At 41.5% G+C, this 15,251-nt stretch overlaps 1 protein-coding gene across 1 annotated transcript; it reads left to right on the top strand.

Annotated features, from left to right (window-relative positions):
• The first annotated feature begins 108 nt into the window (after window positions 1-108).
• Window positions 109-14,616, top strand: fmnl1a (formin-like 1a). The gene is made up of 25 exons (XM_061749914.1): window positions 109-487; window positions 4,126-4,209; window positions 5,274-5,360; window positions 5,463-5,533; window positions 6,401-6,484; window positions 6,577-6,726; window positions 6,817-6,925; window positions 8,035-8,111; window positions 8,174-8,267; window positions 9,188-9,262; window positions 9,351-9,461; window positions 9,556-9,705; window positions 9,787-9,888; window positions 10,802-11,399; window positions 11,480-11,604; window positions 11,690-11,892; window positions 11,974-12,208; window positions 12,270-12,338; window positions 12,415-12,495; window positions 12,644-12,773; window positions 12,844-13,007; window positions 13,075-13,176; window positions 13,247-13,339; window positions 14,107-14,212; window positions 14,301-14,616. The coding sequence occupies exons 1-25, from the start codon at window positions 302-304 to the stop codon at window positions 14,363-14,365; spliced, it is 3,351 nt and encodes a 1,116-aa protein (XP_061605898.1). The 5' UTR covers window positions 109-301; the 3' UTR covers window positions 14,366-14,616.
• The last annotated feature ends 635 nt before the right edge of the window (window positions 14,617-15,251 follow it).

Below are 15,251 nucleotides of genomic sequence, written 5' to 3'. Positions count from 1 at the left end.
CCGCGTTGTTGGTGTTGCTGCCATGCACAGGAAGTTACCCTTCTGCTTTTCTGCGTGTGTGGTTTCTGTCTTTCTGCGTTTCAGAGTGTGTCGCCTTCCGCTCAGACGCCGAGCTCAGAGCTCTTCTTGAGGTCTACTCGCATCTTTAACCACCTCGCGATGCGGCCCCTCTCACCGCGAGGCCTCATCTAGGCCTACACGCTCTTTCGGAGGGAGCGCGGCCCGCTCTGGTATGCGCTGATTTCTCAGGCGAAGGTGTTTGTGTACGGCTTTCCTCCTGGATTACTTGTGGAGATTAGTGATGGGGAATGCCGGGGGCTCTGAGCAGGAGCCGCCGCCCGACGGTCCCGAGTCCAGGAGCTCGGTGGGCACGGCGTCCGTCATGAGCGAGCCCGGCGCCCCGACGCTGCCCAAGAAGCCGCCGGCTCCCCCCAAGTTGCCCTTGCCCGCCGAGGAGGAGCTGGAGGAACGCTTCAACGTGGTGCTGGTGAGTGGAGAGCAGTTTTCACACTTCACTGTAGAAATCCCGCCGAGGTCATGAATGCAGAATTAGGCAAGAATAATCTGTTTTCAAGTAAATTCACAATTTCAAAGTAGGTATGCAGTCGTAAGAGTCATAAAGAATTTGTTATTATTTACCTTCTTTACGCGTATCAGCCCACCGGCTTTCATCGGGGTTTTGGTAGATAAAGTGCAGTGGTGCCTTGAGATATGAGCTGTCAACCTGCTGATTATTTTTTTTGCCTTGATTTGCGAGCAAAGATTTGAGATACGAATGGATTGTGTCGGCGGCACGGTGGCCGACTGGTTAGAGCGTCAGCCTCACAGTTCTGAGGTGTGGGGTTCAATCCCCGTCCCCGCCTGTGTGGAGTTTGCATGTTCTCCCTGTGCCTGCGTGGGTTTTCTCCGGGCACTCCGGTTTCCTCCCACATCCCAAAGACATGCATTAATTGGAGACTCTAAATTGCCCGTAGCCATGACTGTGAGTGCGAATGGTTGTTAGTTTCTATGTGCCCTGCGATTGGCTGGCAACCAGTTCAGGGTGTACCCCGCCTCCTGCCCAATGACAGCTGGGATAGGCTCCAGCACGCCCGCGACCCGAGTGAGGAGAAGCGGCTCAGAAAATGGATGGATGGATGGATTGTGTCATCCAAACAAGCACATAGTCTCCACTAGCTCAATGCTAACGCATAATGGGAAACGCCAAAGGCACAGGCTAACAATTAGCATCTCTGTGGCGGTGTTATAACCCTATAATAAATGGATATTTGAACACAAACGATGCAGCAAGATGTAAACAGACAATATACAGTAACAATACTCACTGGCATATATTCTTTATCCTTTGCGTAATATTAGTGGCTCTCCATGTAAAGTATATCTGCATGTCAGTTATGCTGCCCCCAGGTGGACAAGGTGGATACACCATGAGCAGCACAATGTGCATTGAATTGAATGAGGAAGTATGACAAGAACTTTAATTTTATTTAATGATTTTATTACTGCATTTAAAAAAAATAAAGTATCATTTTATGGAGTGCTAATTTTATTGTTTAAATACACATTACATTTTATTGGGGGGGGGGGGCTGGAATGGATTATGATTAAGTGATATTAAGTGTTTTGAATTAGGAGCATGGTCAAAGGAACAAATTCAACTTGTATCTCAAGGCACCACTGTATACTGAAGAAAACTAGACATGGTTAATGACATGCAAATTCCTCGGAGAAATGAGGCCATATACAATAAAGACGAAAGTATATCAAAGTGTGCTTGAGTGTAGAAACTACGAACAGGAATGTGGAATTGTCAAAGGCCAGCAATTTGAGCAGTAAGTGATTGTACTTAATGGTAAATATATGTTATTCAGTCTGTGACTTAATACTGTGATATTTTTTTTTCTGTCTCATAATAAAAACTCAAATTTTCAACACCCTACTGTATTACAGGTTAGAATTGCATGTAGGGCCAAATTAAATGGCCTACAAACGTTGGGTTAGTCACCCCTAACAATGGGAGCAGTTGTTTTATTACCGAAAAAGAGGAGCTGAGAGACCAAAAGATATAGTAATATCAAATTGAATAGAAAAAGCAACAAGATCCGCACCACTGTTTGGTAGGGTGAGCGTGCAGGGCCTCAAGGGGAAGTGGAGCAACACACCAGCGCCACAGACCACAAGACCGGAAAGCAGCACACTTTCAACATGCTGCACTCGGGATGTTGCTGCTTGCAGTATTTTAGCATCAACAAACATGATTGTGATTACCGTTTAAGCTTTTCACGTTTGAATTTAACCCATCAACCGATCGTATTTGACCTGTTGGAATTTGGCTTTCACAAGCGACCGTGTGGAATCATGTGATTTCTACCCGCCAATCGCAGAAGAACCTTTTTATTGCGCGGAATTGAGCGCTCTGGTTGGCTGTCTTGACTAGTTTACCTCATGAAAAGGAAGAGAACAAAGTCAGGCGTGCTGTTATTTATTCATTTGACCACGTAAGGGGTATGCAAAATAAAGTTTACAAATTTACAAATAAAGTTTCATTCTCAACACAACTGTTGAAAAAAGTAAAAAATTCTTAAAATATTATTATTGAAATGCTTTTAGGTGTCCTCGGTTCCTTAGAAAGGCACTATTAAGTAATGTGTTGTTGTTGGGTTTAAAAAAAAAAAAAAGCCAATAGCATTTCTTCTTCTTAAGGATAAAAGAAGGATACAAATAATTATTATAAGAATAAGAACAATGAATACACAAATAAAATTACCACATTTTAAAGACTTTTTTTTTTGACAAATTTTATTTGATTAATTTTTATTTTTGATTTTGTTTATTTTAAATACTAAGTAGCATTGTTACGATGATGATAATAATAAAGTCTTAAACTTATTATTAATAATAATAATAATAAAAGATTTTTGTGCTATTTTATTTGTGCTAAATTACATGTATACTGTAATGCCTTTCCATGGACCCAAGGTCACTTTAGAGTATTTCAATAATAATAATAATAACAATAATAATGATAATAATTTCTGCCATCTAAAATTAATACAAAAAATTTTCATCTGCAATAAGCAGTATAGAAAATAGATGGGTATTTTTTCCTTATTCTTTTAATGGTACATATTTTTTGTGGACACACGGGACTTACATTTTTTGAGACAATTTGCTATTTTAGCAGAAGTGGAATAAACAATTGTCTTTTTTCCACTTGATGGCCGCACCCTCTCAGCCTGTTGAGCAGTGTGTGACCTCACTTCCTGTCTGAGCCAAAAGAGTCTGGAGGAAGTGCAATGAGCAGAAGCTTAATGTTTAGTAAACGAGCAACAAGCATGTGTTCGTTGTGTCTAAAGTAAGCTGTCTGAATTTGCCTCATTTTTTGTATGTAAAGTGTCATCTCGCTCATTTAACTGTCAAACCACAATGAAAGCAACGGCAAGAGAACAGAGGCCAACTTCCCGGCAAAGACATTTCCGCTGTTACTTCTTTTTTGGGGGAGCTGTGAGGCCTTTGCTCACCAGTTCCTTAAGTATGCTAAGATGGAAAAAAAAAACATAAGTTATCAGTGACTCAAATCAAAGTATGCATTGAATTTGTTTCCATTCAATTCAACAGGCCGCCTCCATCACATACACACAAAAACACATTGAGCAAGTTAGTTATTTTCAAATCCAGTTTGAGGCCTTTAAAAATGCCCAACAAGCCTAATTGTGTCATAAAGACTCATGCGTTATTAACTGATATTGTGGGAAAAAGTAATCTTCCAATTAATGACAAGTGAACCAAAACTTCCGGATCATCACTTTTATACACCGAAATGAGCTTGCTAGCTGATTAACTACTGGAGAAATGGCTATTACAAGACCTCCTTGGCCGAGGTAAAAATAGAATACAGAACATTCTTATAAGAGGAAAGCTTTATCCTTTGATGCATTTAGAAGCACTGGATTGGCTGGCAATAGTGACATGCAAGTTTTTTGGTGGGTTTTTTTTGGTCAGAAAAACAGTTTGGTCCCAGTTGCATGTGAAATACATACCCAGACATTTCTGTTATTACCAAATAAAAGAACTAAAAATACAAAAATAAGTTACTTTCATAAAAAGAATGTTACTGTCTTTCAGAGCTACATGAACCTGCCACCGGATAAACTGCAGCTGTTGAGTCAATACGACAACGACAAGAAATGGGAGCTTGTCTGTGACCAGGTACTTACAGTCATTTTTGCTATACCTTTAAGAATTTGACAATTTTATATATATATCTTATGTAATATTTTCAGCTGTATTTAATGTAATTAAATGTTTTATTATATTTCATGTGATATTTTTTATTTGAATATTTTATTTTATAAAGAAATTAGATTTTTTTATATACATTACATTTTATTTTTAAATGTGTTTCATTTTTACTTAATTGTTATTATTATTATTATTATTATTATTTACCTATAAAGTGGTGCCTTGAGATACGAGTGACCTAACTTATCAGTTTTCGAGATACGGGCTGGCGTCTGGCTGATTTGGCGTTTTGACTTGCGTTTTGACTTGACGAGCGCTGTATGGTGACAGTGAACTCAACACATCTCACTACACAACAAGCAGAAGTTGAGCAAATAATAAAGAATAAAAAAAAAATCTAGTTTATTCCACTTGAGGTTTATTGTTAAACTAAATATAAAACAAAGAATTACACATTTATTTACAACCACATAATTTGACCCTTGTGAAGAGAAGCGGTAAAGCAAATGGATGGTTATACTGCCCCCAGGTTGCCAAGGTGGGCAGACCAGAAGGAGCAGCACAATGTCTATTGAATTGAAGGCAATTTTTTCCAATTCTAACGCTATAGCGCAACCATTCATCACTTATTTGTTCTCAGTCGTTGCACGTTTTCAGCCTTTCAAAGATATTTAATGTATTCAGAAACAAAACAGGAAAATGACTTTACAGATAAAGGGTCTTTAATGCCAATGAGGAAAGATGATTTGCGATATGGGCGTGGTGGCGCAAATCAACTCGTATCTGAAGGCACCAATGTAATACATTTTTGAAAGTGTTATTTTTTTTCTTGTTGAAATGTTGTGTTGACAAAGCACGCAGGAGTAGGGCCTTCACACAGCACGCATGCGTGGTTAGGAGCACCGCAAAGGCGTTGTCATGGCAACTGTGTCGGAAGACGGCACACGCTCGTCGTCGTGCGGTCGCGTGTGCGCACTTACCTCAGTGTTAGCGTGCGACATTCAGCTCGCTCTCTCTTTCTGCTCTGTCAGGAGCGCTTCCAGGTGAAAAGCCCCCCGTCCACGTACCCGGCCAAGATCAGGAGCTTCTACCAGGATCAGGTGGTGGTGGCTCGCCGGGTCAGTAAACTTGATCTTCTTCCGTCGTCACGGTTGTACCGTGCAGTACAAGCGCAACGTGACACTGTTGACTGACGTGCTCTGCTGGTGCTTGTTCATCAGAAGAAAAGAATCCAAGATGCCACCAAGGTCCTCAAGGATTTGGAAATATCCCTGCGCACCAACCACATAGGGTGAGCAACATGAACACATCCAAAAGAAGTGCTGGAATGTAGACAAAAAAAAAAAAAAAAAAGAAACTACTTTGACTACTTTACTTTTAAATGTGGTTTGATTAAATTGTATATTATCTAATATTGAATTTAAAAAAAAATCATGCATTCCTAAAGTATATGAATTATTATTATATGATTTAGGTAGCGCTTTTTCAATACAAAAATACACTTTACACTTAAATATGAATTTATACCTCATTTAATGCAATGTAAAAATTGGAACCCCAAAATTATTATATTATTGTCTTGACAATAATTCTGATAATAAATGTAATTTATGTAGCACTTCACTAACATCAAACCTTAAGATTTCCTCAATGTAATTGAATTAATGTTCATTCATTTACCATTTGAAATTCTTATATTGTCATTCCAATATGTTTTAAAAAGTAATTATTAATTTATTATCATTGTAATACATTTTGTAACAATAGTTTTATATAGTCTTTTGGGTACACACTAAAACATTTTATATTTAAATAGGAATTGAGTGAATTGCATGTAATTTATTTTATTAAATTCAAACTTTTAACCCCAAAAAATGTTGGTATTGTACGACTTTTTTTTAAACTTCAGGATTTTGTTTATAGATCTTTGTCATTTTCATTATACCATCTCTAATAATGACAAATGACGTTTTACTATTCAAAGTGTTTAGTGTTGATTGGCTGAGAGGAGTCACATGGTTCTGCTGCTCTATTGTGAGTCTATGTCGACGCAAGTTACCCAATATGCTTCCCTGCCTCAGAAAAGAGTTCTAAAAAAGAAAGTAAACATTCCTTGGTGGAGGTAATCATTTCCTGAGGATTACTTTGTGTCTTGTAGTTGGGCTCAAGAGTTCCTGAACGAGCAGAATAAAGGTCTGGATGTGTTGGTGGAGTATTTGTCTCAGGCCCAGTGCGACGCCCCGTGAGTAGCGCAGTAGCTGCAGCTTGAAAAAGCTTTCCGATCTTCCCCCGCCATCCACCGAGTCACCTCAGATATTGTGTTTCTTCCTGCAGGTTCGACGCGGAGAGCAGCGAGAACGGCGGCACCCTGAGCGACAAGGCGAGGCCTGTCAACGGGAGGTCTATTGAGGACTTGACCAAGACCGGCGGTGGCGGCTCGCACTCGCATGGAATGAGCCGAGTGGCACGAGCGCTCACCGTGAGGTGAGACAGTTCCTTCCAAAAAAAAAAACAAAAAAAAGTGGGTTATCGTTTTCTTTGGTGAACTGACGCTCATGTTGTCATGGTGAACAGGATCAGCTCGACTCTGGGGAACAAGATGCTTAAGAAGTCTCATTTGCAAAGTCACAGAGATGACGTGCACGTGTGCATCATGTGCCTGAGGGCCATCATGAACTATCAGGTACACCGATGACAGAAAACAACAACAACAAAAAGAAAAAGCAAAGACTGTGAGCTGAGGTGATGCCCAGCCACTTAGTTTTTGTTTTGGGCTCTGTTTTTTTTCCTTCAAAGTCTAATTTTGTGTAATTCAACTGTAGAACAGCTCCATACAAATACGGTATTTGGTTTCTTTTTCATCCAGAGCAACCACTCCAACATCAAGCCTCGGGTCAAAATGTTCCTGAGAAACAAACACAAGGAGGGTTAACACATATTTGTGCTTGAATTTGAAAATTTGAAATGTATCAGTCTGACCTGCACAATAATTAGGGTTAAAATAATCCAATAATATTAATAATAATCAAGTTAGTGTTTATACAGTTAACCGTGTACATAGTGGGTCGAACTGATCATTTTAGAAAAATCAGAAAAAAATGTTTTTACAGATAAAACTTCCTCTGCTGGTTCCTTTCTTTTTATTATACATACATATAAATATTACACAGTTTACATGGTATATTAACCGTCGTTTGTTTTTGGTAAAAACATCTCTTGGCTCAATGTAAAGTGTAACATAACGAGAGAGTTAAACTGTTTAAGGTATAAAATGCTAAAATATATTCTTGCTGCCTTTGTCCTTTTTATTATATATGCAGTATTATCAAATAGCTTTCATTTACATGGTATATTTATAAACTTACGATGCCGTATCCTTGGTATAGCAGGGCACAGCAAAGAAAGGACAGGAAAACGCGGCAGGAAGACAGCTACTTTTGCATTAAGTCATCGCTGCTCTGTATTAAATATAAATCACATCTTTGATCTGGAGCTGTTTTACGGTTGAACTACTCGGAATTCGAGCAAAGATTTCAAGGAAAAGACAGGCAAAAATGCCGAACTCAAACAAAAATGGGATATGACTCAAGTGGCTCAGCTCACCTGTTCATTACTTTTTTACATAATTACAGACAAAACCAGAGCTAAAATAAATAAATAAATAAATAAATGGGTGAAACTTACTCAAAGTGCCATATATCAGAACCGGGGGGGGGGGGGGGGGCACTACGATGCAAACCGGGACCGTTGTAATGGACGGAGGAACTCATCTTTATCCTTCCTGCTTTCCAGTCGGGTTTCAACCTGGTGATGATGCACCCGCGCGGCGTCAACGAGATCACGCTCAGTCTGAACAGCAGGAATCACAGGTGTGTGTGTGTGTGTGTGTGTGTACCTGTGACATCATCATCACATGCACCTTCTGTGACAGGACCAAGGCCCTGGTGCTGGAGCTGTTGGCCGCCGTGTGTCTGGTCAGAGGAGGACATGACATCATCTTGTCGGCCTTTGACAACTTTAGAGAGGTTCCTTAATCATAATGATATTCCTAATAATAATAATAATAATAGATATTAAAAGACAATGCGATCCACTCTCATCTACAAAACACTCCTATTGCACTCAGTTTGCTTGTGCCTCCCCATGTGGGGAAAAAGGTACAATGCACATCCAATATCTATTCCTGAACATATACTGTAAATGTATATTATGAATATAGTAAACCCCTCTTATTCGAAGTGCAACATTCACAGATTATTTATTTATTTATGTATTGGGCCCTATGCCCACTTTGCTGTTTTTGTGCTTAGGCCAAAGCCTTGCATAAAATCTTAATATTGCTTTGGTGCCATTTTGTGACATCTTGTGGCCGAGGAACTATGTTGAAGTCAGTTGAGGAGATTCATGTCGTGCTTTTCCGCCATCTTGTGAGATCTGTAGACAATTTAAAAAAAAACTTTTGGGGTTTGCTCGTTTTTTTTGGGCTAGTCACGTCAGGGCTCGGTTTCTATCCCCTGCGAACAAGGTCATTAAAATAAAAATATTATTAATTTGAATGTATATGTATATTTTATATACCATATTGTGTCATCACCATATAACATTTTAATGTACATATCATTAATAAAATTGTTAAATTTGAATAGATGATAAAAATGCTTTTTTTCCCATCAAAATACAAATATTACATAAATTAATATTCGAATGTCTTTCTATATTTTATTTCTAGAATAGCAGCCCAGATAAAAATGGGTGAGTTACGTCAGGAAGAGCATCATAATCATTTAAATAAATATGAATACAAATTATATGCTAATACAATTTTAATACATAAACACATTTAAACCATCTTTTTTTGCTACTACTTTTTAAAAATATATTTTAAAATCTTTTTAAAAAAGATGATTATTTTTATTGTGCACATCTATGTGTTTCTTCCCCTCAGGTGAGCAAAGAGAGGAACCGCTTTGAGAAGCTGATGGAGTATTTCATCAACGACGACTGCAACATTGACTTCATGGTGGGTCCTTCACATGTTTTGTACCGCGTAAAATAGTTTATAATAATTTGGTAAAGATCATTAAAAATTGGATTTCGTCAATTTGCAGGTGGCCTGCATGCAGTTCATCAACATTGTGGTCCATTCCGTGGAGAACATGAACTTCCGCGTGCACCTGCAGTACGAGTTCACTAACTTGGGCTTGGACAAGTATCTGGAAGTGAGACGATTGTACCGGTGTAACTAATGAAGGTGTACCTAATGAAGTGACCCGTGAATAGAGTTCAGCGTTGTTTTGCTTGTGCATTTTTTAGAGTCTGAGGCAAACGGAGAGCGAGAAGCTGCAGGTGCAGATCCAGGCCTACCTGGACAACGTGCTGGACGTCGGCGTTCTGCTGGAGGACGCCGAGAGCCGAGGCGGAGTTCTGTTGCATGTGGACATGCTGCAGGACCACAACGTTAAGGTCGGCTAGCGTATGACGTACGCGAGTGTGGCGGAGGTCGTTGGACGTGCGCTAAGATGTTCCTTCCGCTGTGCTTTCCAGCTCAGTGCTCAGCTCCAGGAGATGGAGTCTCAGAGCGTGGAAAAGATTTCCGATCTCGAGACTCAACTCATGCAGGCCACCAAAGAGACCGAGTTGCTTAAGGTATGTTTATTTACTCAGTAGTTACAGCAAGCATTTATTCCGTTCCTCCGTGTCTATTTTTGAAGCCTCAAAGGGTTTTACGACTTTACTAATGAAGATTTCCCAAGTAGTAGGCAACCCACGAGATTTATATTGGAGGCGCTTTTATAAGGCATAAGCACACAATTGCACTTGCTGCACAGTTGTGAGACTATGCCAGTGTGTGCTTTGCTCGTCAAATGTCTTACGCGACATGGGATTGACTTGGAATTATTAGGCCTTTGGACCTTCCACATTGAGTTTTTCTGTATCCTTGTGAACAGACACTGATACTGTTCCCTTTTGCACTTGCTGTATGGCTGTGAGACCATGGTAACGTGTAGATAGTGTGTCAAATGCCGTAAGTGTTAACGTGTGATATTTGGAGTCAGTTGCATGATGTTAAAATGTGAACCATACTGTCATGTGTCTATTTGCGGTCGCACTTGCTGCATGGCTGGAAGACCATGCGGATGTGTAGTTGGTTTGTAAAACGCCTTCAGTGATACAGTATTGAGACAAAGATTTTCGAGAATTTTTTTTTTCCACGTTTTTGTGATCTGTACTGTATCTACTTATGTTTGCACCAGCTGCATGGCTGTTAGACCATGCTAAAGTGTGGTTTATTTGTTAAATGCCGCAAGTGATGCGGTATTGAGGCTCCTCAAGTTTTTAGATGCATACAGTTCTTGTGGTCTATACTGTGTCTATTCATGTTTGCACTTGATGTATAGCTGTAATACCACGCCGATGTATGGTTTCCCAAGTGATACAGTATTAGACAGAGACTTTGTTTTTTTCTGCATTCTTGTGAGCTCAGTGATACTGCGCCTATTCACATTCGTACTTGCTGCTCGGCTGTGAGACCTTTCTGATGCATAGTCTTTCATTACAGGAAAGCCTGAGAGACTCATGTTCTCAGGTGAGCACCTTGCAGCAGAGGGAGCGGGAGAAGGAGCTGGACAGGGAGCGGGAGAAGGAGAGGGAGCGTCTGAGCACGATGAATCCTCAGGCACCTTCTGAGCTGGAGCAGAAGATCCAGGAGCTGCAGGAGAAGGGTTTGATCTGCTTGGCCAGGACCCCATCGGGAGCTTTGGACATCAAGGTTGTGCCCATCACCGTGACTGATTACATCTCGGTGCCAGCGCCCCAGCCTGCCCCGACTTACACCTCCTCAGCTACAATCTGTCCTTCGGCACCTCCTCCTCCTCCTCCACCGCCGCCGCCTTCTTCTGCTCCCGGCAGAGAGCCACCACCTCCTTCACCTGACACCGGAGGACGGCTGCTACCGCCTCCTCCTCCTCTGCCTGTCGCTGGAAGAGGGCCACCACCACCACCACCACCACCTCCACCTCCTCCACTTGCTGCCGGAGGAGGGCCGCCGCCTCCGCCGCCTCCTCCTCCTCCTCCACCTGCCACAGGAGAAGGGCCACCACCTCCTCCACCTGGTGCTTATTCTCCATCCACTCCGGGAGAACCCAACATTCTGTCTGGTAGGTAGGCTTTCTGAGTGGTCAACGGATCCAGAAGATCCTGAAAAAATAGTAATGTGATCTTGTTTGCGTCTCCTCAGGGTTGAAGAGTAAGAAACCAATCCAGACTAAGTTTAGGATGCCGTTGTTAAACTGGCAGCCTCTAAAACCGAATCAGGTTACGGGAACTGTGTTCCATGAGCTGGACGATGAGCAAGTCTTGGAGGTAAGAAGGTAGACCTCGGACAGAGAGCGGTCTCTTGAGGTCTGGAGACAACGATCCAAGTTTTATCATCCTTCTATGTCTCCAGGAGCTGAACATGGAGATGTTTGAGGAGCAGTTCAAGACCAAGGCACAGGGTAACCCTGCAGATCTCACCAAGGGGAAAAAGAAGTTAGGGCACAAGGCTTCCAGCAAGACATCTTTAATTGACCCCAACAAGGCCAAGAATTTGGCCATCACGTTGCGAAAAGGGGGGATGAGTCCTTCGCAGATCTGCACTGCCATCGAGACGTATGGGACCGCCTGATTCTGACCTTCTTCATCACTTCCTGGAATTAAAAAACACTCTTGTTGTCCATCTCCCCTTTACAGGTACGACCAGCAGTCTTTGTCTATCGACTTCCTGGAGCTGCTGGTGCACTTTATACCCTCGGACTTTGAGATGAAGCTGCTGATCAACTACGAGAAGGACGGACGACCCCTCGAGGACCTGACGGATGAAGACCGCTTCATTTTGCGCTTCGGCAAGATCCCTCGCCTGAGCCAGCGGATTAACACGCTCACCTTCATGGGGAACTTCCCAGAGAGCATCAGGCGGCTGCAGCCGGTGAGTCCAGCCTTCTCTTAAAGTGTTGGACAAATGATTTGAGTCTTTATTCTCGTCACAGCAACTCAACTCCATCATTGCAGCGTCCATGTCCATCAAGTCTTCAGCCAAACTAAAGAAGATCTTAGAGGTCGGTTCAAGAGATTTAACTGACTCACGAAGCCTTCAGACAGATCCTAATTTTGTCATTTTGGGACCCCTTCTAGATCGTTTTAGCATTTGGCAACTACATGAACAGCAGCAAAAGGGGGGCAGCTTATGGCTTTAGACTGCAGAGTCTGGACCTTGTAAGTAGCTTTCCAAGATCTTTAGTGCCGGTCACAAGCCGGGATGAGTGGGAGGGTGTACAGCGTAAATGCTTGACATGCTCGGAATGGAGACCGGCGGTAGAATAAGGGTTTTACGTAACCATGTCAACTTCTGTTTGCCTTACAGCTACTTGAAACAAAGTCCACAGACCGCATGCAGACACTGCTCCACTTCATTGCCAACATTGTCCATGAGAAGTATCCTGACTTGGCCAACTTCTACACTGAGCTCCACTTTGTGGACAAGGCAGCCCTTGGTACTTGTTCACACCTACGTCTTTTGGGTTGCCGAATGCAAGTACTCGAAAATGCCTGTCTCTTGGCCAGTGTCCTTGGACAGCATCCTCCAGGACATCCGCTTCCTGGAGCGAGGGATGGAGATGACCAAGATGGAGTTCCTGGTACAGGATGACAGCCCGGTCTTGAAGGAGTTCATCAAAAGCAACAGCGAGCAGTTGGAGTCTCTGATCAAAGACAGCAAGACTGCACAGGTAGCCTCAAATGCCACAAGTGAGCTTGTGCGTCACGTAACCTGACCTCCGCTTCTCCATTGCGCAGGAGGCCTTCTGCTTGGTGGTGGAGTATTTTGGCGAAAATCCCAAAACCACGCAGCCGGCCATGTTCTTCCCGCTCTTTGCACGATTTATCAAAGCCTACAAGGTGAGAATGTCGGGTGGGGTTGCAAAAATGTGGAACATCTCGAACTGTTGATTCTTTGTTGTTGTTGCAGAAAGCCGAGCAAGATAATCAACTGAAGAGGAAAATGGAGCTCGAGATGAGCGAAGGGAAAGACAGTTTGCCATCAAAGGCTGGAGGCCATAAGGTACAAATCTGGGGTCTAACGGTATATGCATTTGGATTATGATTTTTGGATACAGTAGAGAGGTGTACCGAGTTCCCACATGAAACATAGTAAGTAAGGGACAGGAAGTATAACTGCCTTGCGCTAGCCCCCCATCTACTCCGTAAACAAATACAGTGCAGCTCAGCCTCTGACTAGCTTGTACAATGTGGCTGGAGATGTGAATTTGGTAGTACGTCAGACTTCGTCACGCAAATGTGGATATCAGTGCAGAACGGGAGAAAAAAAACAGCCTGTTGCAAACGTAATTTCCTGACTGTACAAACTGTTACTTTTACACTGGTTTGCATTATTCATTTCCGAAAAATAAGACAAATTATTGATTTTCCACTTTACTAAAAAGTAAAGATTTCCTGATGAAATATGTAGTCTGTTTTGGTTATCGAATGCAGTTTTGTTTATTTTTAAAATTTATTGGACAGTTTACTGCTAGCAGTTTGCTGTTTTTCATTCTCCACGTCATTAAATGTGTTCCTGTTTACACCAAATTTTCTTCCCTTCTTGTACTCAATGTGTACCAAACCGTGCCCCTAAAACAACAGAGATTTTTTGCCGTACTGTTACACCTTTGATAAATTTGGACCAATATTCTTAGCTTGTCCTTTGTTTTCTTAATATACTTTCAAGAATGCTTTTCCCGTACCAAGTGTCACCTGAGTTTTCTCGTTTTTTTTTATAGTCATGGCATTCGTAATATTAACTGTTTCCGTCACTTTAAATCCTTTTAGGGTCCCTTGATGCCCAAGATGGACTTCATTGCCGAGCTGAAAAGAAAGCAGGTGCAGCCTCAAGTGCGTGAGGGCAAGGATGGTGCTTTGGAAGACATCATCACAGGTAACACATAGTGACAAATTTAGATGTGTGGGAAGTGAAGTGTGTGTGTGTTCGTGCCCTCGCCTCATTGCTTGTTCTCCGCCCTCAGATCTGAGGAACATGCCGTACCGCCGCGCAGACGGTCGCCGGCAAGCTCAGCGCCCCGACACCTAAAAGAAACAACAACCTCAAGGCTGAAAGTGGATTGACATACACACAAGATGTTAACGTTAAACTCTCCTGCCAGTCAAACAACATGATCGTTTGTTGACATTTTAGCAGTAAGTTGCATTGTAAATAAATACATATATTCAAGATGTATTTGAATAAAAGAAGTTCTGAAAATAATTTGCTATACATTTACAGATTGCCTGCATTGTTCTTTATGAAATAAAAAAATATATATACTTTTTTAAATTTTAAAAGTCTATTTAGTGTTTTTTTTTGTGACTGCACAGGCAGGGTCGCAGACTTGTAATCACAGTTAATTTGGACATTAAAAAACATGTTTTTAAGATTCACAGTGGTTAAAGGTGAATTTAAATTTTTAAAAAATAAACCAAAAAATAAAAAAATTAAAAAAAACACCCTCTCTAATTTTGTATCTCTAAGTTTTGTGTCTCTGAGTTTTAAGCCGTGCACTCGATGGCACACGCACAGCAGGCACACCCTTGCACCCTTGCGCTGACCTTTTACAATGGGCTTCAGGAGCTTTGCTGAAACGGTGGCTCCGGGAAATAAACAAATCCCCTTTGTTTGCCAACAACTGGGCATAATAATAGCAAACAGAAGCAGAGCGAAGGGACCTCATGCAGCTTAGAACATTCAGAAGCGACATGGAACTAACAAACCAATAACAGTGTTATAGTAAAACTCCATTATGAATAAGTCATGCTACCAACATGGCTAGCAACTGCTTGTTTACAGTGCTAATGCTAGTTTAGTATTGCTAGCACTGGAAAATGCTTCAGAAAATGCCTGCAAAGCTAATATAGGTGTTATGATTTATTTACTGTTTTTAATTATTGTCTCATTATCCTTACAATAATTTGTTATTTCA

Source organism: Phyllopteryx taeniolatus, chromosome 16 (assembly GCF_024500385.1).
Source record: "Phyllopteryx taeniolatus isolate TA_2022b chromosome 16, UOR_Ptae_1.2, whole genome shotgun sequence".
Lineage (NCBI taxonomy): Eukaryota > Metazoa > Chordata > Actinopteri > Syngnathiformes > Syngnathidae > Phyllopteryx > Phyllopteryx taeniolatus.
This window is presented reverse-complemented; position numbering and strand designations above follow the sequence as displayed.

Excerpts from the sequence above, each read along its gene's own strand:
- fmnl1a (XM_061749914.1), top strand. The coding sequence starts at position 302 with ATGGGGAATGCCGGGGGCTCTGAGCAGGAGCCGCCGCCCGACGGTCCC. Across the intron at positions 488-4,125 it reads AACGCTTCAACGTGGTGCTG|AGCTACATGAACCTGCCACC; the intron begins GTGAGTGGAGAG and ends ACTGTCTTTCAG. Across the intron at positions 12,209-12,269 it reads GCATCAGGCGGCTGCAGCCG|CAACTCAACTCCATCATTGC; the intron begins GTGAGTCCAGCC and ends TTCTCGTCACAG.